Raw genomic sequence first — 21,944 nt, forward strand, 5'->3', positions numbered from 1 at the left:
TTGGTTAGTTGATTTGGTTAAAACCACTTACCAGATTAAAAGCTAATAATAATTATTATATATATATATATTTCTTTTATATGTTATTTCAAAAATGTAATGGCACCTAAATTTGCAATTTGTAAATAAGATTGTGAAAGAATCTTTTATTGTGCCAAAATACTTCTGAATTAATTACTTTATTAAATGAATAATTATGTGAAAATATAATGCATAGACCAGACAAGTAATATCCTTAACAATTAAGTTATGCAAAAGGCATCATATTTTATTAAAAATGTTTAATTTTTTTTTTATTAAGTATATTCCAATATTACATTATTAATATACATTTTTGTATATAAATTTATTCATATAATTTAAATATATTCTGAGTAAAATAAAGCTATAATTCATTGTATATGTAGTAACTTTATGAGTTAAAAACATTATAAAAAATAATGTTGTTCCGCTATGAGCCATGTTTCAAACAACTGTTTATATTTTTTATTATGGGTCACACATAGTAAAGTATAGATTTTTAGTTTTATTTAAAGCGTATGAGACATAACTTGAAAAAAACTGTACATATTTATGAATCCAATTCCATGTATTCTTAACTACTTTGTTGGGAGAGAAGTTGATCTTGTACCATTTACGGACTGGTACTAACAAGCTCCGGATCTAAAAGGCAAACAAGAGCTACATCGCCAAATTAATATATATGAAAATTATTAAACTAAATTGTCTAAAAATATATATAATATTATAAATGTACAAAAATTCCAGTCAGTAGGTGTGGATGACGATAGAAACAAGTAGTACTCGTCTTGTGTTTTTTTTTTTAATCATGTTCAAATTCAAATTCGTCAATATCAAATTTTTAGAAACAGATTGGGGGGAGGGCTGACTGGTACTACTTAATAAATAAATTTAAAAAGTAAATAAGTACTTTATTGCATGATAAATTAACATATAGTGCCCATCAATAAATATTGCTCATCGACCTTTGAAAAGAGACAATTGACTAATTTTATATTGACGGGCACTATACTTAGAAATATCCATGCATTAATTTAATGCCATATTTTTTATTTGTCATTCAATAATGTCTTGAGCATATATTGTGTTTGTATATTTTTGTATTTTAATAGTGAGTTTCTGAAATAGTTGGCAATTTCTGGGAAACCAACTAATTGCAATATGTCAGAAATTCACCAACAATTAAGAAAAATTGTTTTGGAACAACCTGATTCATATATTGGTTGTGAATTGCGAAGAGATGTGATGACACTCTTATAATTTCCATATTTTTAAATAAAGTTTATGTATTACAATAATCGGATACATATTAACTAAAATGTTTTAGTTTCGTTTTAAATTAAAAAAAAAACAGCTACATTTACTTTGAACATATATTTGAAATGTCTCAATATAATATTATATCTTTATTATAATCATCATGGTCTAATCATTTAATATTATATCTTTTCACATAAATGTTCATGTATTTGTAAAAGATAATTTCAAGTAGCGACTGATAAATAGGACTCAAGCCTTAATATCAAATACACATGCTTTACGATTCATTTTATAAGCTAAATTAGGTTTTGTATCGCTTTATTTCACTCAACTCAGTATTAGTTAAAACATTAAAATGTTCAATATCTCAATAATTTAATGATTCTTGTAAAAATAATTTTAATTCGAAACGATTATGAATAGGAAAGCAGTCATTGTCATGTGAAGTTCGTTAGGATTTTTGGAGGCGAGTCGCTTCTAGTATGTAAGATACGAAATGTTTTAGTTTCAATAAAGGAATTTTTAAGACTATAATAATTATTTTATTTTGTGTCAAATAAAATGTCCGATTCCATAACTACCATACTATTCTTTTAAAGTGATTCAAATTTATTTTTTATTTTTAAATCGAAATTATTTGTAATAAAGTTACTAATTTTTCAACTTAATCTGATTTAAATATGTAAATGCTGAACTGGATTAATAATTTTATAACTAAAGAAATAATGAAGAAAATAGGATTAATAAATTTAAATTATTTTGGTCTTATTCTTACATATTAATTAAATTAAAAACTTTTCAACATTAATCATGTATCAAAGAAATAAATTCATATTAGTATGACTATGGTCTATATGTATGGTGTGTATGCTGAGTCATGTATACATTTCCTTTTGGTTGTATAATTCTGTTTTTGTAAATTTAGTACAATTAAAATACAAAAAGAAAATACATTAAATAATAGAGTTAGAAGTAAAAATAACTTAACAAAGTGCTTCGGACTGCAGGAGCCTTAAAACTTGTGCATAAAGTACTAGGCGCGTAGACGCAGCAAAAGGTCCCACCAGTGCAGTGAACAAGTGCTTATTGGAGTTTGCGCAAACGTCACATCTAACACGTACGGTTACTTGCCGCAATTTATAAGTGCAAGCGTTTAGCGGGTAAATATTAGTGTATAGCCTATATTTATTTGTTGTTGTCGCTGCTATTTATATACAATACGATTCAAATATATTAATATGTCGGGTTCACGTACACCTAAAGAGTCTGCAATAAAACATTCGTAGTTTAAAATACATTTTACCAGGTTTATTATCAATCATTGTCAAAACTGGGGTAAGCTGGGACATTAATTAACATTACTAACCACATTACAGATACAAATCAATCAACATATCTAGGCATGTTGGCATTTCACGGCATGCTTCTCGCATATATATTCCTGATATAATAAAGTATGCCTAGATCATATTTTTCTAAAGACAAAATCATCAGCTCTTTTTTTATTGATTCATTTTTATTAGTCCTAGACTATCCTATCCTAGTAGCCTAATCCAGACACCGGCTCTTCACACATTCAAGAATGTATAACATTAGATACAAATATCACCTTTTAATTATTTAAGGGCTGTTTTTGTGAAGAGAAATAAATATTATTATTATAATTTTATTAACACAGATCAATATATCAGTAAATCAACTGTTTCAATACTAATAATAATAAGTTTAGATACTACTTATTATACATAGCTGCTCCCGCCTTTGCTAGCTGATCTGCCATTTCATTGCCATGTATACCACGATGAGCCTCCACATAATTCCATTTTATTTTGATTTTGTTGAGAATATTATCAAGTTCTTTAAAATCTATTTCATTTTTCACTGGCTCACCTGATTGAAGTTTCCAACCTTTTCGTTTCCAACCTGAAGTTGATAATTTTTTTACAGACAATGGAACTTTTATTCAAATTATATAAAAAAAACAAATTGTTGCATGCTCACTTATTTATTACATGCAAATTATCTTAATAATATTTCAAGTTATATTTAAAAAAAACACATACCTGGCATCCATTTTGTCACAGAATTTATTAGAAATTTCGAATCAGTATTGATAGCCAGTTTCTTAATTCCGTGGTTTATTGCCATTGTGATAGCCCGAGTGGCAGCTTGGATCTCCCCACAATTGTTTGTGGCACGGCCAGAGACAGGCTCACTGATGTTCAATGGATGCCCCTCACCCCAATACACACCTAAACCCGCTTTTGCGCCATTACGACCATTAGATGAGCAAGCTCCATCGGTATAGACTTGGACATAATCATCTTCATCAGTTTTAAAATTGCCTTCATTCAAATTACTTGCTCCCACTGCTTGAGGCTCTATTAATATACTCTTTCGGTCAGTTTTGCTACTTTTCTTCATAATCTTATCAACACCTTTTTCAAAACCTTTTAATCTTTTTTCTATGTCATCCATCTGTTTTATTAATATAGTATTCAAGTCGTCAGAATCATCTGTGTCTTCACTTTCATTACTTTCAGATTTTTTGCGTTTAGATTTTGGTTTTTTCTTTGGAATGTGATTATTGTCATTTTGATTATTCGTTGATGTTGAAAAATTTCTCTTAAGGTTAGGATTTGTACTTCCAATACTTGAGTGGCTGGCCACAGGCTTTGCCTTTTGAGGTACTTTGTTCCCTCCTTCAGTTGTTATAAAATCCTGAGCGGCGACAATATTATCAAACTTTTTATATCTTGCACCGGGAAATCCTTTGACTTGAGATTCACAATCTGGCCAAGTCATGTAAATACCTGCGGTGCGACCCTTGGCTACTGCGTAAAACGGCATATTTTTTAAAGTTGTAATTACGGTTTTAGCAGATCCTAAGAACCAGTGATTCGTGATTACCTTCCATAACATTTATTTGTTTTAAAATGAAACTGTTCGCGGACTTGTGTCAATTTTTATTTGTCAAATGTCACTTGTCAATGTCAATCTGTCAATTTCGGAAGTATTATTGTGTGGTCAGTTTCTTTATCCTTACTGTCAATTGTATTCATAAGATAAATAACTTAATTATTAGAGATTAAATATTTTATATATTATAATAGATAATTAAATTTAATTATAGTTAGAACAGAGTTTCACGGACGAATCGCATTACTAAGTAATGTAAAAAAAAAACTATACACTAAAAAGTTACAGATATGTGCTGCAAAATTCATTTCCGCAACTTTCAAAATTACTCTGTAATGCCATAGTTCCGAAGTCTTTCGGACTAAGTTCAGGATTTCATTTTTGAATACATCAAAACCAGTGAAGGATATATAGACATGCTTATCTTTAGATAACTGGGCTTGGCTTGGGTGAATATAAATAAAAGATAAAATGAAATACAATAATGTACTTTATTAGGATTCTTAATTAGGTCTCATACCTCCGTGTTAACACATCGAACTACGTCGTCACTAACATTTGTAAAAAATCTTGTTTTGGTTTTATTGTAATAATATTCTAGCAACATAACTTACCACTTGGTGTGGTTACACGCATAAAAACTATAAATAAGTATTAAGTTACGGCTACATCTGTGTCTATCGTATTATAATATGTGACAATACATATTATGTATTTATCTTAGTATTTTAAAATTTTTCTTCACCGACAGATACAAATATTTCCGTACTGTGATTTAGGTCATAGATTTAATTGAGTGGTCAAAACCAATGTCGTATGACTAAAATGTCACTTTTTTCTATAAATATTCAAACTCCCAAATTTCTACATCATACATTGTTTAATAAGTATTTAAAAATACAATGTATAAGTCAAATACCCCTAAACATATTGTCATTATGACAAACAAGCCTAATTAAAATTTAAAAAAGAATAATATAATGCATTGTTTTTAATTAAAAAAATGTGTAATACTTAATAAATAAAAGATTTTACAGAAAATATTTTCCATTTATAGAATTACCTGACAATGTTTGAAATTTACTTGAACCTGATTATGACTACCAGGCTTTATCAAAATATAATCAGCATTGTTCAAATGCAACATTTTTATCATTATCAGTATTCAAAAAATAAAACGTCACATTTATGGATTTAGGTTTACATTAGTTAAGATCATATTCAGTCATTGTCACACAAACTAACACACAAATATTATATTAATGGCACTACTTAAATATAATTAATGGCTTGGGGTTATAAGTTGGAAGATATTGGTTCTTTTATTATAACACTTACATAGACAAACTTTAAATTCCAATTATTTTTAGCAAAAAAAATATATCTAAATATAACTGAATACACCCGAGCTGTTGTCATTATTGTTTTAATACTTATGAATACAATATTTTATTACTAAAAAAGTGAAACTTTCGAGTTTTTATTTTAATAATATGAAAAATTAACCAGCTTGTTAAATTACATATAGTAGTACTTACTTTCTTGGCCATCTCGTTTAACAAGAAAATGAAAGCTTCCTCCCTCACTTTGGTGGTTTAACAAGTTTAATAACTTAATTAGAAATATAATTAGAGTAATAAGCTTGTCTTGCGCTATAGGTAAATAGCTATGATAAATATAACATGATATAAATTATATATATACGATCTAAGAATATATACATATTAAGATCGTAATAGATATAATACAAATAAATGAAAATGATTTATTGTCAAACATAATTTAACAATAGCTGTTAAACTAATTAGGTCTTACAATATTTAAGGAACAGAGGCTAACCCAATATATATGAGTTGAAATTATTTTATAGTTTTAGCTTTTTTTTGTGTTATTTTGTTATTGTTTATCAAGCCCCTTGTTTAATGTCCCTGTAAAAATGAAACATTATAATCGCCTAATAAATATTTACGTTCTTAAACTTTAAAAACAACTTACAAAGGTTACAACATATTAATAAAATTTATTAAACTCATGAACAATTGTTTTGGTTAATAATTAATTGGTAGATGTTAATCATTTGTGATTTTCAGTTTGACGAAGAATTGAAATGACTAGTAATATTAGTAACAAAAGATTCACGAATTCCAAGAAATATTAGGCATTCTTTAAAAATTAATCTAACAAATAATGAGGCACGAATATGTTTTAAATGTATTGTACATTACATATACATCGTCATAACATTTACTTAAAACAATTTTACAATTCAAATGAGTAATCACAAAATTGAATAATAAAAAATTTATTTAAAATTAAATAAAATTTTTCAAATATATCTAAGTATATCTAAGAACAAAAGTCGAATATATGATTAGTCAACATTTTATAGGCAATTTAAACAACCCATTCTTTGGCCGTGGTACACATTTGAGAAACTAAAGTTTACGAAAGGTAGACCGTCAATTAGCTCGTATTCAGCACCCTGTAGACTAGAGAAAAATTGTGATCTACCTGTATTTTCTACAAGCTTATATACAGCTGTCTTGTTTATTTTTATTATTAAATACTTTGTCACGATTCCTTTAACATTTATGTTCATCGTCGAATGTCATAAAATTTGATATATTGTTACAGTATTCTTATCAATGACAATTTGATGTATATCTCGTTAAAATAAATAATTTTGAATAGAAAAATGAATGGTATGATGTATACATATTGAGATTCAAAATATATTATGTGAATATTAATTGGAGGTGTTTTTGATTATATTTTTAAGTAAAACCGCGCAACCGCATCGTTGACGAAGGCGCAACTATTGCAGTATGGTTTGCACAGGCGGTTTTACTGATTGATCTGATGGCGCAAATAATCGCGAAAGAAATCGCATGGGCCCCAAGATTTTTACTATATAAAACTACACGTACATATTTTTTTTTATGTTACTAAAAATTTAAATAATACTCGTATTATCCTAGTCTAACCATTGCCTAATCGTTCTATTCGTCTCTGAACGTCGTCATGAAAAACTATCGATACATTGATATATCGAATTAATTTGACACGATTATATATATTTTAAAAAACTATGCGAACGAGACGTCTTATAAAAATATTTTGTTATCTAAATAATAACTGTGCGTGTTTACTATAATTTAATTTTGATGTAAAAAAAGCTTTTGACTGTGATCAGTAAATCTTTATTTTTTGTTTTTTTATTTTTTATATTTTCTATATCCAAAATATTTTAATCTGTGATGGATGGAGTGATGATATGAGTAATTGCGATAGCGATTTGCGTTGACGGATTATATCGAGGCCTTTTTATATTTTATGTATTGTGTAATGATTCTTGTTGTTTTTAGCTTTATGAAACAGGAAGCTGTTATTAAAATACCTATCTATATGATTGTGGTAAAGATTATTGTAACGACATACGCCATTGCTCATGATTCAACATTCCTAAACTAAGTACATCTGAACCATGCCTATAATTTGATATGCTTATACGCTACAGTAAATACATAATTAAAATAACATTGTTAAATGTCCATAATACTAATAAAATGCTGAAACTAACTTTAGCGATGTTAAAACACACCGTTCACCCTCTAAAACCGTCCCCGAAGAATAACGCACTTTATTTTCTACATCTTACTACATCTTCTAAGCCTACGTTTAGTGTCCACACAAGGGTATTGTTCTACACTCACAAGGCACGTACCGAACCTAGGATACGCTGGAAAAATATTTCTCTGAAAAACACAACATTGTAACTTCAACATTGATGTAAAACTTCACCAACCTTAAATTTGCACATTTAATTACGATGCACATTTAATTACGATGACACTTAATGGTGATCACATTAAATACAGTTTCATTTATTATAATAGGCATAACACCTTCAACAGAGTCTAAATGGAACATTCGTCGCTATCTCTCGCGTAATCCTCGTCTTCTTCTTCGTGGTTGCGGGTCTTCTTGACTTTACCAGATACGACGCCAGTATTAACCTTACTAAAAAGACTGCTACGGTTCAGTCTAGATATCTCTCTTTGAGGGCTCAATCTTTCGGCTACAGCTTTTTCATAATTGTCAGAGATTTTACTTACACCATTTACTGGACTCAAAACTGGTGATTTGACCTTACTGGGTGATGTTATCATTTTTTTTGCTTCGCCATTTTTGTCGAAAAGTGCTCCGCTGGTAGCTGCTGTATAAGACGGTGGATCTTTCGCTCTAGCTCCACTGTTGCTAGAGTTTAGGAGTTGCGAGTAAAGAAAACTGTTGTTGCCAAAACCACCGCATCTATTGTCCATTTTGCCGTTCATCATCATCAAGCTGACGGGCTTTTCGGGTGGGATGGGTTTTTCTCCTTTTCTTTCTGGTGTTACGTTTTTATTTTGATTGGTCCATTTCTCGCTGTTACCAATTGAATATATGGAACTAAGGTTTACGAAGCCAGCGGCAGGCGGAGCCCCAACGGTCCGCGGGCCAGCCGCGACACCCGCGGGTTCTTTAACGCGGGCAGCAATGTTGGTATATCCTTCGCTTAGAGTTGATTCATCCATGCTGGAATCTTCGACTACCTCAGTGTTCGTAACGTCATCTAGATTAGGCGATAAACAGTCTTCGTCTGTCTCATCGTAAGAGCTGAAATTTTTAAATTATATAGTTAAAATATGAGTTGAAAAATCTGTTCTCATATTTATATGTACTGAATGCAACAGAACTGCATGTTTTATTTCAATGTTAGTCGCTTCATGCCTGATAAACGATGATTATGAACATTATTTACAAACAAAAGCTGCGGATAAATATTGATAAATGGAAAGTATTTACAGGTATGATATATATGTTTCATCAGTAAGGCAGACTTTCCAAGCAAGTGACGTCACGAAACTGAACGAACTGTACAAACATCTGCTGCAATATGTTCTTATGTATTATGATCATGGCATTTCAACGCAGCACACGTACAAAGATATCGTAAGCGATATTCGATTCGAAGAACAAAATGCAAATTTCGATGCGAAACGTCGCAGAGTTATCACTTCAGACTTATCAGGCTTCGAAATCAGAACACGGTTATATTGTCAAACAGAATGCTTGTTAGAATGTTATTTAGCTTAGCAAATATGTATCAAAATTATTTAAATATATATAACTAAAAACAGTTTTGATCGTAGATTCGTTCTGATGTCGATGAAATCGAGCAATGTTTAAATTCATTTCGATTCAAATTTGTGCAAAATTCAATGCAGAAAAATTACATTACATACACTGCAATACACGAACACAATCTTACCCTAGCATAGCCAGTTCTGTCTTCCTCCCTGATGAAAGAAATTAGAATAAATAATGAACCAAAACGAATGAATATATATATGATAACTACATATTACATATACAATTCCATAAATACATATACTTATGATAAAAAAAATATAAAAAACAAAGCAAATTATAATCGTATATATAAATAGCGAATCTAAAAAGGTTCATAATATGGATGATGAAATTTAATAGGAATGAAGATTCATCTATTAAGTTACTCTTATTGGTGTGCATTCAGAACATATCATAATTTCACGTGAATAATTTTGTTAATACATCTGTGGTATGACAGGGTATTGTGCGGGTCTAAGCGCTTAGAGCGTAATGTGCTCCACAATGCTTATATAATGCTTCAACTAACTGAGCTGGTGCTTTATCACGAATACTACTTTACCACTCAGCGTATTATTTGTTTGATTTAATTCTCGGCAACTGATTACTCTTGTACAACTCATAGAAACGATTAATAAACTTCCTTTTCTCGGAGTCTTTAATTATTTTATATAACTGCCTGTTTTTAAAGAAAAAAATATTATGAATTAATTGAGGTAAAATAAACTTTGATCAATGATAGAGTTCTTACATTTGGTCCTGGGCGTCGCTACCGCCTTCCTCGGCCACTAGAAGTTCGTATTCTTCAGCCGCGAATCTGTCCCATTCTGACATCTGTAATTAATTACCATAGCTTTTATTTATCTGTACTTGTATATCATTTGTCTTTTTTATCTATGTTACAAATGAAAAATTAAATTCTTATATATTTGTGTTGTGTTATTTAATCGTGTTACTAAATTACATCGGCCTAAACTGGCAATGGAATTCGGGGTTTGCCTTAAAAGCCCTCCTACCTGACTACCTAAATAGCCACTGACCATGTAACAAAGTAACAATAATACCACTTTATTAAGAATAGCATAATAAATGCATACCTCAGAGTCCGAATCACGCTGTGTAGCGAACGGATCTCGCTGCTCGTGGTCGAGGTACTTCTCCAGATTGAAGAAAGTGTCGTAGAATATCGGTGTTAACTTGCATTTCTTTAGATCGGTCAGAGTTATCTTGCCATCTTCAGCTGGATGGACCATGTCCAACATCTACAAATATATTTTTAAATAAGTTTAAGGTTACGTAATTTAAATATTTTTTTTCTTGTCATCTATATTTAGGTAGCTGATTTTTTAAAATTAGTTAAAAATACGCAATACATATTGAAAAAAATAAGAATTATTGATTAATTAAATCAATATAATATACATGATATTTTAAATTTCGTTGTTATTTTTAAGTTTTATTAAGTTGAAAAATCAATTTTCTTACTCCTTTCTTTCAAACGTTGATTTGTTAAAAAAAAGTTTTACAATTCAATGTTACCTGACACAGACAGTCGTTAAATGGCAAAGTTTCAATTCCTATGGCCTCCATCCTTTGCATTTGTTCCTCATAGAAGTATTCTAACTCATACATGGAAATAAAGCCGTCGCCATCCAAATCCATACATCTGAAAAATATAAAAATTACTGGCAATTGGCCTAAAGTGGCATGTGGTTTCTTGACACCTTTGCTTATATATTTTCTAGGATAGGTAGTCCTCTAAGATAGATGTACTACAGCTCATTCCTTATAATGTCAACATCTGATCTAAGACCTTAAGCCGTTTGTGTCTGTAATTAGACTAGCTCATTCGCCGAAATAACATCGGAGCAAATATCAATACAAACATATGTATATAATAACAAAAATGTTAGAATAAAAAATCTTTATTCAAGCAGGAAAGATTATATTGAATGTAAAAGACGCAGCTAGACAGACGTAGCTTACCTGAACCAGTATTCAATAGCTGTGGGATGAGTTTTGTCTTCTTCTGCGAGTAAGAACCACACGAACTCAGTGTACGACATACGAGGCTCGCCGTCAGGTGTCAAACGGTTCTGGTTACCGCGCGTTACACACCCGGATAACACTCGCTCGATCATGCGGCTAGACAGAGCTGAAATATTTTGTTATTTAATTGCTATTTATGTAATTAAAACATACATTCTAAAGCATAATAAGAAAAGAATAACTGAACAAAATTAATTTTTGAGAATTTAAATATTATGTAATATTATAGATATGAAGCCGTATTCCTCCGTAGGCCTCGTATTAAGGAGAAGGTGTATGAAGCCTACAGAATTTCATCCGACAAATAACAATGTTTTCCTTCATCGCCGAGCACAAAATGAATTACAATCACGGATTAAGAATATGAATCCTAAAAAAAAGACATTGTCTAAAGTGCCTAAATTATATTCCGACCGAAATGTACATTACGGTTCGGTTAAAAATTCGATCTTAAAGATCTAATTGATGTAGATAGACTTAAGATCTAAAATAAAGCAAACAATATAAGTAATTGAAAAAAAATATCATTTTCAACCTATATTTTTTTTATTTTATTCATTGACTCCAATTATTAATTAAATTAAACGGAAATAGTTTATTTAAATAAGTTCTTAAGAGGTTAGGAAAGTTCTCTACTTACCGTGGTCGTTATGTCTAGCAAGGTCGTGTCTGTCGATAAACAAGTCGTGGTCTTTATCCAACTCCCAGAACTTGCAATATATGACATAGAAGTGTTCGTAACTGAAAACAATAAGTAACAGTAACAGCCTGTTAATGTCCCACTACTGGGCTAAGGCCTCCTCTCCATTTTGAGGAGAAGGTTTGGAGCTTATTCCACTACGCTGCTCCAATGCGGGTTGGTAGAATACACATGTGGCAGAATTTCAATGAAATGAGATACATGCAGGTTTCCTCACGATGTTTGCCTTCACCGTCAAGCACGAGATGAATTATAAGCACAAATTAAGCACATGAATATTCAGTGGTGCTTGCCCGGGCTTGAACCCACGATCATTGGATAAGATTCACGCGTTCTAACCACTAGGCCATCTCGGTGTAAACAATAAGTACTTAATTTCAATAAGTACCTCGTAGATCGTAATTAATTTCACCGTATTTATAACGGTTTCTTTGTCCACATATAGATAAAAAAACTTAATTTTCCACGTCATGTATCTTTTGGAGAACATAGATTTTGATTGGAAATAGAATTTGATTTGCTTTTTAATCGTGTTGGTACAAAAAACTATTAATTTTCTTCGATTAGTATAGAGAAATGATTTTGAGAAGCCGGTAAAAATTAAATTAAAAACCACAAATATAATCGTATCCGGTCCTCACCTAAAGTATTGCGTAACTTGATTGATGTCTTCCTCGTCTTCTAAGAGTTGTATAACTTGGAGTAGATTAGATCTCCTGAGTTCCGGTATCGATAATCTTCCAGACCACGATCGGTTAACGCAGTAAAATATCCTAGCGATCACCTGAAATTTGTTTTTTATCGTGCAATTTATCATTTTTAATTAAGTTTTTTTTTAAATAGTAATTTCATGAAATTTATATAAATATATTTTACATTTTTTTAAAATAGATATTTATGATTTAAAACGCATCGACGATTTGAATTTTTACTTTTTATTTCTTTATATTTGTACCTATCTAAATGATCGGACACACAGATTAAAAATAATACGAAGTATTATTTTTGGATACTTCTTGTGTATAGGAATATAATGATTCGAAAATTACACTTTTAATTTTAAAACATACTTACAGTATGAACATAACGGGAGTGGAATTCTGTAGCTTCTTTTAGGAACGAAAGCCCGGGGTGCGTGTCCACAACGTCCTGCACAAGGGGCACGAAGTCTTCAGGGGTGAGAGTGTTGCTCTTGCCTCGGGTGAGGATGTACACAAACCGGGACGCTTGGTCGTGACATTGTGTTGTCATTCTGGTAAAACAATACATATATTCAAAATAATTATCTAGAATTTTCAATTGTTTTTCCACCTGATTACTTCAAATAACGAGTCCGGGAAGTGCGGCTTTATAAGCTAGTTGATAGACTAAAATAATTAACAAATCTAGCATCAATAATATTTTATATAATCTTCTAATACATAAGTCCAATGTACAATTTATTCTAAAGGCTATGGCTATATATATAGCTTTATGGATATAATAATATATTCTTGCGAGTGAAAAAAAAACTTTAAATAAAACCTCATTGGTTATTTGTTATATTAAAAATCGTGACATTTATTTTTCTTTAATCGATTTCGGTACTCACTCTCTCCAGAAATCAATGAACTTATGCCCATCGACCGCAGCGTTGAGATTCTGTTGTGTGGCCAGGAACAATGGCATCTTCCAGTAGACTGGACATTCGCACGCTTTCACGATATGCTTAAAGCTTTCTCTCGGCACCTGAGAATTGAAATGAAATAACAATATTAATTAAATATTACGAAACAGAAACTGATGATGTGAACATTAATATATATTAGTAATGCTGTATTTGTGTATGTAAAACCAGTTTACTTCGAGTATATAATGTATTTAATATTTAAATTTTGATTTGTATTTTCATAAATAAGTATTAGTTTCCGCTCGCGGTTTCGCCTGCGTACGAGAGGGAAGGCAGGTACATGGGAGAGTACTCTGTGTTCTTTTCTTTCCCTTGACAACAGGTATGCAAAATTTCACTATGATCAGTTAAGAAGTTAGGACGTGAAAGCGTAAGAAACAAACAAATAAACACACTTAACAACACTTTCGCATTTATAATATTATGACCGCGTGGAATTGTGACAAGAGTGCCAGCAGCATTTCCCCGTTGAATCGCAATTCTAATGGTATGACAAATGTGCTAGCCAGTGTTGTACCTAGCAATTAAAATCGACACTTTATTTATATATGGCATTGACGATGTTATGTGGAAGACAGATTATGTGAATATCGAACTTATTATTATATTTTAGTATACATCACAAATACATAATAACGTATAAAATTACTTATATGTTAAAACATGTAACAAAAATACATCTTAATTTGCAGTATTTCTTGCGGGAATTGGTACAATAATTATGTAATTTTATCGTTTTGTATTTACTTCCAAGTTAATAAAATAATTCTGCTATTAGAAATAAGGGTGTGTGGTGGGTGAGTTTAATAACTCGTAAAAGCGAAATTTGAACCGAATTTATTGAGTTGAGGACCATTGTTTCAATGAAACGGTCCATAAATTAGTATACTTCGAAATTATTTGGTTGAATTTGGTTCAGGATATGGAGGCCAGTTCAATAGGAGTATTTTAGATTTACGTGCAATAACGGAGTAATCAATTAGGCAAAGAGTAAAACTTATAGTGCCATAAAAAGCAACAAGCGAGGAATCATGCTTACAATTAGTTGGTATTAACAGACCAAGTATTGACAAAGCGTTATATCTACACAATATTGACCATTATTCTATGAGTAGTAATGTCGGTAATGGTGAAGCAATGTGTGGAAAAGTCGCGATGTTCAATGTGGTCACGCATGTCCCGCGGGTGGGCTGTCCGACTTCCGCCATTATAGAATATGGGTCGCTGACACGTGTCAAGTCAGCAATCTTATCACGATAAAGTAGTGAAGAAATTATGTCTTTTACTTCTATAATGATAATTCCCACACCTGAATATTCTTCATACTAAAGCGTTTTTTTTTTCTATTAAAACTATACTCTTATAGATTTTTATATGAAAGATAAATAGATTAAAGTTGAAATACTAATAGTATTACTATAAAAGGACATCGTGCAATGATCTTAACATATCACAAAGGAGTTGGAAATGACTTCCTGTTTAGTCAATTACATTTATTCTTTAATAAGCAATAGTTAGAGTCTACCGTCGCTACTATCCTGTACTTTGAATAAACGAACGATGTATAATATTGTTTTTTTTATAACATTCTAGTTTTTTTTTAATATAAGCGAATGAAATGAATAAGGAAAAATTAAAAAAAACATTCATAACCCAAAAAATCGAGGCATATTTGAGGTTAGGTTTTATGTATGGTAAATGTCAACTACCTCGTTTTATGTAGCGCAATTGTGTATAATATATTAGAGGGTTTAGTGTACATATGGAGATACCTCTTTCTGTCTTTTGAAATTGAAATTCTTAATCTAAAAGACACATTTTGTAATTAAAAAATTTTATATAATCCAATTCATTAATATTATACCTATTGTTAAAATACCATCGTCTAGTTTCCGTAACTTGCGTAACAGGGATCGGGCAGTCTGTCAAACTAAGTAGCCCGTTCGCTATAAATAGGCGAAGGCGTCGTGACCTACTTCCTCGGCCAATGACCCTTCTGGGCTAGGAAACGACAGACAAAAACAAAGGCAAAAAACAAATAACTCAAGGGCATTAGAAAATACTGACCCCGATTGGGTAATGCTGAAGTCTGGCTGGTGGTTGAGCGAACCACCGGTCTGAGATTGAAAACGCTAGTTTAAATTGAGATATATAATTTGAAATGTATTTTTTTCGTATCTAAAAACATTTTTTGCGATAAAATAATCTTCTAGTGATCAAAATATACTTTCAACTACTCAAAAGGGCTTCTAGAAGGATTAGAACTGTTGAATCGTCATATTGCGTTAATTACTGCTACAATTTATTAATGCTACAACCGGTTCGGAATGTAGATTGATAGATTCTAACCAGAAGAACCGACATAACATACGTTTTGAACTTATTATATGGCCGATGTAAAAATATAAACCGATGTATTTTTTTAAAATAGACTTTTACAAGTATGAATCGACTGAGATGATGAACTTATGAATCGTCAAGCGCTACTAACGGTTCGGAATGTGAATTTTAAAAAGAAGAACCGGCAAAAAACTCAGTAGTTACTCTTTTTTTTACAAAAATACAAATTTATATCAATTACTATACATTTAGTTCCTGTACGAGATCAAGCAATCATTAAATCCACGCATTCTTGTCACACATATTTTAATATTATAGTAACAGTAATAGGCTTTACTAATAAGATTATTTTTTATAACTAATTGAAGCCTGCTTTGTGATAACTCAATTATAGACTGCAGAATTTTATTTTTATTTAATTAAAACCTAGCCATAAAAAACGCCTAGTAAAAATATCTAGACGTTATTTACCTTCTTTCACTAAAAGTATTTTTGTAAAAAGTTTTTAACAATCTCGGTAAGTCGGTCAATATTTTTCCTTAACTGTTTACAAATGAATTAACATTTACATTTTATGTTTAACAACTACCATACAAGTAAATACGATGTTTTACGCTTGCTCGGAATAAGTTTTGAAAACAAACGATTTTAAAAGAATAACACTTTACATTACTTGCTTAGAATGTCAAGTGTATTAGAAAGATAGAACAAAATAGTCATTGGAACAGAAATGATTGTTTATTTTCAATTAGGAAATCAATAGTTATACTTGCATTTTGTTGTTATGGTCATTGTTTTTGCTTACCATACGTGCGCTGATTTATAAGTTTTATCTTTGTTTAGAGAAGGCTTTAGGCCTTTACATAATATATGAGGAGAAATCTTGTTACAAGTATGCTGAATACATATATTTATTTGCGGTATTAGAAATACATTAGAAATTTTGTTGTACGTGTCGACATTTATAAATACTTCATTGTATTGGATTTTACTATTGTGTGGAATATGGAATTAGGAACTTCATCGGTGCGAGGTTTGTTTTTTATATAATAAGTATCGTATGGGTTTGAACTAATTAACTATAGCATATAAAAGTGAAACAGGGCACTATGAAATTAATTTATGTCCTTTTATCTGTGAACACAACAATGAAATGGTAGTACTACAGTAAATCTTTTAAAGTTATCAATCATAAAATATATATAATAAATCAAATTATATTGTTTCAACTCATATTCAAGAAGCTATATGAAACAAACCGCGAGAATATTGTACCTACTTCTGACATACAATTCTGTTTCGTCTTGATGGACAAGTTTTGTCGCTGTTTCACTTTAAGCGATTGTTATACTGAAGTCACCCAATCGATGCTTGAAGCCCCAAGCTATTGTGAGATTGAAACGTAGTTTTTAGATCAAACAAATAACGTTTCACATAAGTTTGAAATTTAATACTAAGAATCATTCTTATGTTATTTAAAATAAACAAACCACGTTTTAATAACCACGTATTATATTTTTCCATAAATGCCAATGCGCCACAAGCCTTAGGAAGTAAGGTGCTGTGTCCCCCTGTGCCTGTACACTTACTCATCGTCGGTTGTGTTTAGAAAAGTGTAACGATTTTTTATGTATAAATAAATATTTCAAGGTCAATTGCGCCACCGATGAAAATAATCTTGAACCTGGAATTAACTTCTAACGAATGAAATTTCGACACCATTATTGCGTGTTCGATTCCGCTAATAACATTGATAATATTAGTATTTTTTATTCTATTGATATTTGTGTCTAGTATGGTCTTTGTTATATTTTTATATATGTATTTTTTTCGGGCAAGCACCACTGAATTTTCATGTGCTTAATTTGTGATTATAATTCATCTCGTGCTTTACGGTGAAGGAAAACATCGTGAGGAAACCTGCATCTGTCTAATTTCACTGAAATTCTGCCACATGTGAATTCTACCAACCCGCATTGGAGCAAAGTGGTGGAATAAGCTCCAAACCTTCTCTTCAAAAAGAGGAGAGGAGGCCTTTAGCCCAGCAGTGGGACATTCACAGGCTGTTACGGTTACGGTTACGGTTACGGTATTTTTTTTGACAGCCCAAACTTACACAAAACCCAAAAAAAAAACGTAGAAATGTTTCTTTTTCTTATTATTGGCTACAAATATATTTTAGACAATAGGGGTGTGCGCAAACACAGGAGCATCCTGCATCCATTATCCTTTCACTTTCATAATCCTATGGAAGGCATCCAATGTGACCGGAGAGAGTACACAGGTAAAAACAAGTGATAAACGGTTTTAGGTGCTTTCTGAGGCAATGTAAGCGCAGTTACCTTAAAAAATCCAGGCTGATACTAAGAATTAATTAACAACAGCTCACACTTCAGTATGATATTAAAAATGGTGGAAAGTAAAAAGTTACAGAGGGATATTAAAATATCTGCAGTTTATATCCCCCGTCCACTCGAACTATGTCAAGGGCAAACTAGCTCGCTCCATACATAAAGGCGTATTACATACAATAGTCGCAATTTGGGCCAAGATATCCCAATGACTAGAACATGTGAAACTTAACCGAAGATGGTGGGTTCAAATCCTTAAAATAAAACTTAATGTACGTTAATAATTAATCTACGTACGAATTCGATTGTAAAAGAATCCATCGTGATCAAATAAACACTATATGTGTTGGATAAAATTCTGTCACATGTCACCAACCCGTATTGGATCTGCTTGGTGGAATTAGCTTTATCAGAGGAGCCTTTTCCTCAATAGGAAAGAAGGACTTTTCCATTCCAGTTGTTTTAACTTAATCTATTGTTTATACAATAATTATTCTTTGAATAATGTTTGACAATGTAAAAGTGTAGTTTGATGGTTACAAAAATGATAAATTTTCAAAGTATATTGAATATTTACTTAACTAGGATAGGTGTTTCGCGATAATGTCTAATAGCTTTCTAAAGATAATGTAATATGTAATTACTTTCAATCTAATCGATCAAAATAGATAACTTATCCGTTAGAAAGTTAGGTTAATGTGAACGATGTAAATTCTAATAGTAGATTGGACTGTAAATATAGCTAACAAACTCACCTAAGGCAAATTATTAATATAATGCCTTATTATCACATGATTTATTTGTATTAGTTAAACTGATTTCGGTAATAGTCATTCTCAAATGATATTTGCAAAAAAAAGGTACATTCTGTATTTCCTAAATATGGGACTAAATTTCGATACAATCAAATATAGATCAAGAATAGGAACAACGCATTTAAGCGTTTTCCGAGGGTATTAACAAGGGCTCCACCTTTCTAATCCAACCTTATTACTGATGAGCTGAACTTCTTAACAGATACATTGAATTTTATTGGATTTGAAACTAGAGCGACAAGCTAGCCAGTAAACTGAAATGCTTATTTTAATGGTTTCGTTGTATTTACGAGTGTAATGTATTCCAAATCACATCACCTTTCAAATCATACATTTGTTATTCTATTTAAAACTAATTTTAGTAACTTGTCTATTTGCATCATCATCATCATCATATCAGCCGAAAGACGTCCACTGCTGGACAAAGGCCTCCCCCAAGGATTTCCACGTTGGCCGATCTTGCGCTGCCCGCATCCAACGGCTTCCCGCGACTCGTTCTAAGTCGTCGGTCCACCTTGTAGGGGGCCTGCCCACGCTGCATCTTCCGGTTCGTGGTCGCCACTCAAGAACCTTTCTGCCCCAGCGGCCGTCGGTTCTGCGAGCAATGTGCCCCGCCCACTGCCACTTCAATTTATCAATTCTTCGGGCTATGTCGGTTACTTTGGTTCGCCTGCGGATTTCATCATTTCTGATTCGATCTCGCAGAGAAACTCCGAGCATAGCCCTCTCCATTGCCCTCTGAGTGACCTTCTTATGAGGCCCATTGTGAGCGACCACGTCTCTGATCCATAAGTCATCACTGGCAACACACACTGGTCGAAGACTTTCGATTTGAGACACTGGTATTTGGGTCCATATTCATTTTTAGACCCACTTGTTGGGAAACCCTGCTGAGGTCATCGAACATAGTGCCGAGGTCTTCCAAGGTCTCAGCCATAATTACAATGTCATCGGCAAATCGAAGATGAGTGATGTACTCGCCGTTGATATTGATGCCAAGTCCGTTCCAGTCCAGAAGCTTGAAAACATCTTCCAATGTAGTGGTAAACAGTTTCGGAGATATCACGTCTCCCTGTCTTATACCTCTCTGCAGTTGGATAGGTTGTGAGTTCTGATCCTGGAGTCGGATCGACATGGTGGCGTTCTCGTACAAGCACTTTAACACCCTGATATACCGATAATCAATTTGGCACCTTTGAAGAGAATTCAGCACGGCCCAGGTTTCGATCGAATCAAAGGTTTTCTCATAGTCCACAAACGCTAAGCAAAGTGGCTGGTTATACTCCTCAGTCTTCTGTATAACTTGCCACAGCGTATGTATGTGGTCTATGGTGCTAAAACCTTTCCGGAATCCGGCTTGTTTGGTGGCTGGAAGTCGTCAAGCCTTTGCTCGAGACGATTCGTAATGACTTTCGAAAACAACTTGTAAACATGTCTCAGCAGTGAGATGGACCTGTAATCAGAAGGGTTTTATCACCCTTCTTAAAGAAAAGTACCACCACACTTCTGTGCCATGCCTTTGGCGTTTGACCTTTGGCTATGACGGAGTTAAAAAGCCTCTGAAGAGCCCTGAGGATCGGTGTACCACCCGCCTTCAGAAGCTCGGCTGTAATACCATCATCACCAGGTGCCTTGTTGTTTTTGAGTTGTTCGAGAGCCATTCTAATCTCGAAAAAACTGACGTCCTGAAAATCTTCAGTGTAGTGTCGGGTTAGTCTTGCTCTGGGATCTGCAGCATGACTACTGACAGGTGATTGAGCTGTCGTGTACAGCTCAATACTCTTCCAACGGCTCAGATCTTGACGTGACTATTCTGCCATCCTCAGTTTTAAGCCTTGTCAGTTGACTCTGCCCAACAGACAGATCTCTGGCGAACACTTTAGAGCCTTTGTTCCGCTCGATGGCCTCTTTAATGCGCATTGTATTAAATTGGTGAGTGTCGCGAGTTTAATTTCGCTACTTTGAAATCTGTCTGTTGATCAGCCGATAGCTGGCAGCATCAGCTGGGGACGTCAGAATCATTTTCCGTCTTTCCTCCATAAGCCGTAGGGTAGAGGCAGAGATCTTTTTGGTTCCTTTTGTACGGCTGGTCTTGAAGGTCTTAGACCCAGCCGTACGGACAGTTTCCACAAACCTGTCGTTGTATGTGTCCACTTCTTCGCAGTCTGCTAGGCAATCGAATCGGTTTTGGAGTTCGAGCTGAAAGGCTTCGGGATTTCGGATTTGAAGAGGTGATGGTAGGAGCGTAGACTTCATCAGCCTCTTACTAGTCTGTGATCGCTCCCAGTTTTGACTGCATTGATCACGGAGACGTCATTAAATATTTGTCTTCTCGTCGACAAGATGAAGTTTATCTCATTCTTGGTTTTCCCATCAGGGCTCACCCAGGTCCATTTACGTTGACCTGGCTTCTTGAAAAAGGAATTAATCATAAAGAGTCCCTCCTTCTCCATAAAGTCGGCCAACATCTGGCCCCGAGGGTTGCGGTCACCAATTCCATGTGGTCCCACCTTTAACTCATCTCCAAATCGTTTGCCCAACTTCGCGTTAAAGTCCCCCATTACAACAGTGAAATGAGTCTTATTGCTATGTATGGCTTTAGATAAATCCTCACACATGACCTCAACCTCATCGTTGGAGTGTGTCGA

The 21,944-nt window shown here is 32.8% G+C and overlaps 2 protein-coding genes across 2 annotated transcripts in view; both read right to left on the minus strand.

Annotated features, from left to right (window-relative positions):
• Positions 1-1,470: 1,470 nt before the first annotated feature.
• LOC126773761 (ribonuclease H1) lies at positions 1,471-4,238 on the minus strand. The gene is made up of 2 exons (XM_050494882.1): positions 3,345-4,238; positions 1,471-3,204 (listed from the first exon to the last, which is right to left on the minus strand). The coding sequence occupies exons 1-2, from the start codon at positions 4,201-4,203 to the stop codon at positions 3,014-3,016; spliced, it is 1,050 nt and encodes a 349-aa protein (XP_050350839.1). The 5' UTR covers positions 4,204-4,238; the 3' UTR covers positions 1,471-3,013.
• A 434-nt stretch (positions 4,239-4,672) lies between these two features.
• LOC126773644 (uncharacterized) overlaps positions 4,673-21,944 on the minus strand; it is a 115,950-nt gene continuing 98,678 nt past the window's right edge. Inside the window, exons 3-11 of the mRNA XM_050494650.1 lie at positions 13,713-13,849; positions 13,196-13,373; positions 12,763-12,905; positions 12,062-12,162; positions 11,359-11,527; positions 10,912-11,038; positions 10,470-10,634; positions 10,124-10,206; positions 4,673-8,856 (exon numbers count right to left, since the gene is read on the minus strand). Coding sequence (XP_050350607.1) covers positions 8,118-8,856; positions 10,124-10,206; positions 10,470-10,634; positions 10,912-11,038; positions 11,359-11,527; positions 12,062-12,162; positions 12,763-12,905; positions 13,196-13,373; positions 13,713-13,849 — 1,842 coding nt within the window. The 3' untranslated portion in view covers positions 4,673-8,117. The remainder of the gene's footprint in view (positions 8,857-10,123; positions 10,207-10,469; positions 10,635-10,911; positions 11,039-11,358; positions 11,528-12,061; positions 12,163-12,762; positions 12,906-13,195; positions 13,374-13,712; positions 13,850-21,944) is intronic.

The sequence above is a fragment of the Nymphalis io genome, chromosome 2 (assembly GCF_905147045.1).
Source record: "Nymphalis io chromosome 2, ilAglIoxx1.1, whole genome shotgun sequence".
Lineage (NCBI taxonomy): Eukaryota > Metazoa > Arthropoda > Insecta > Lepidoptera > Nymphalidae > Nymphalis > Nymphalis io.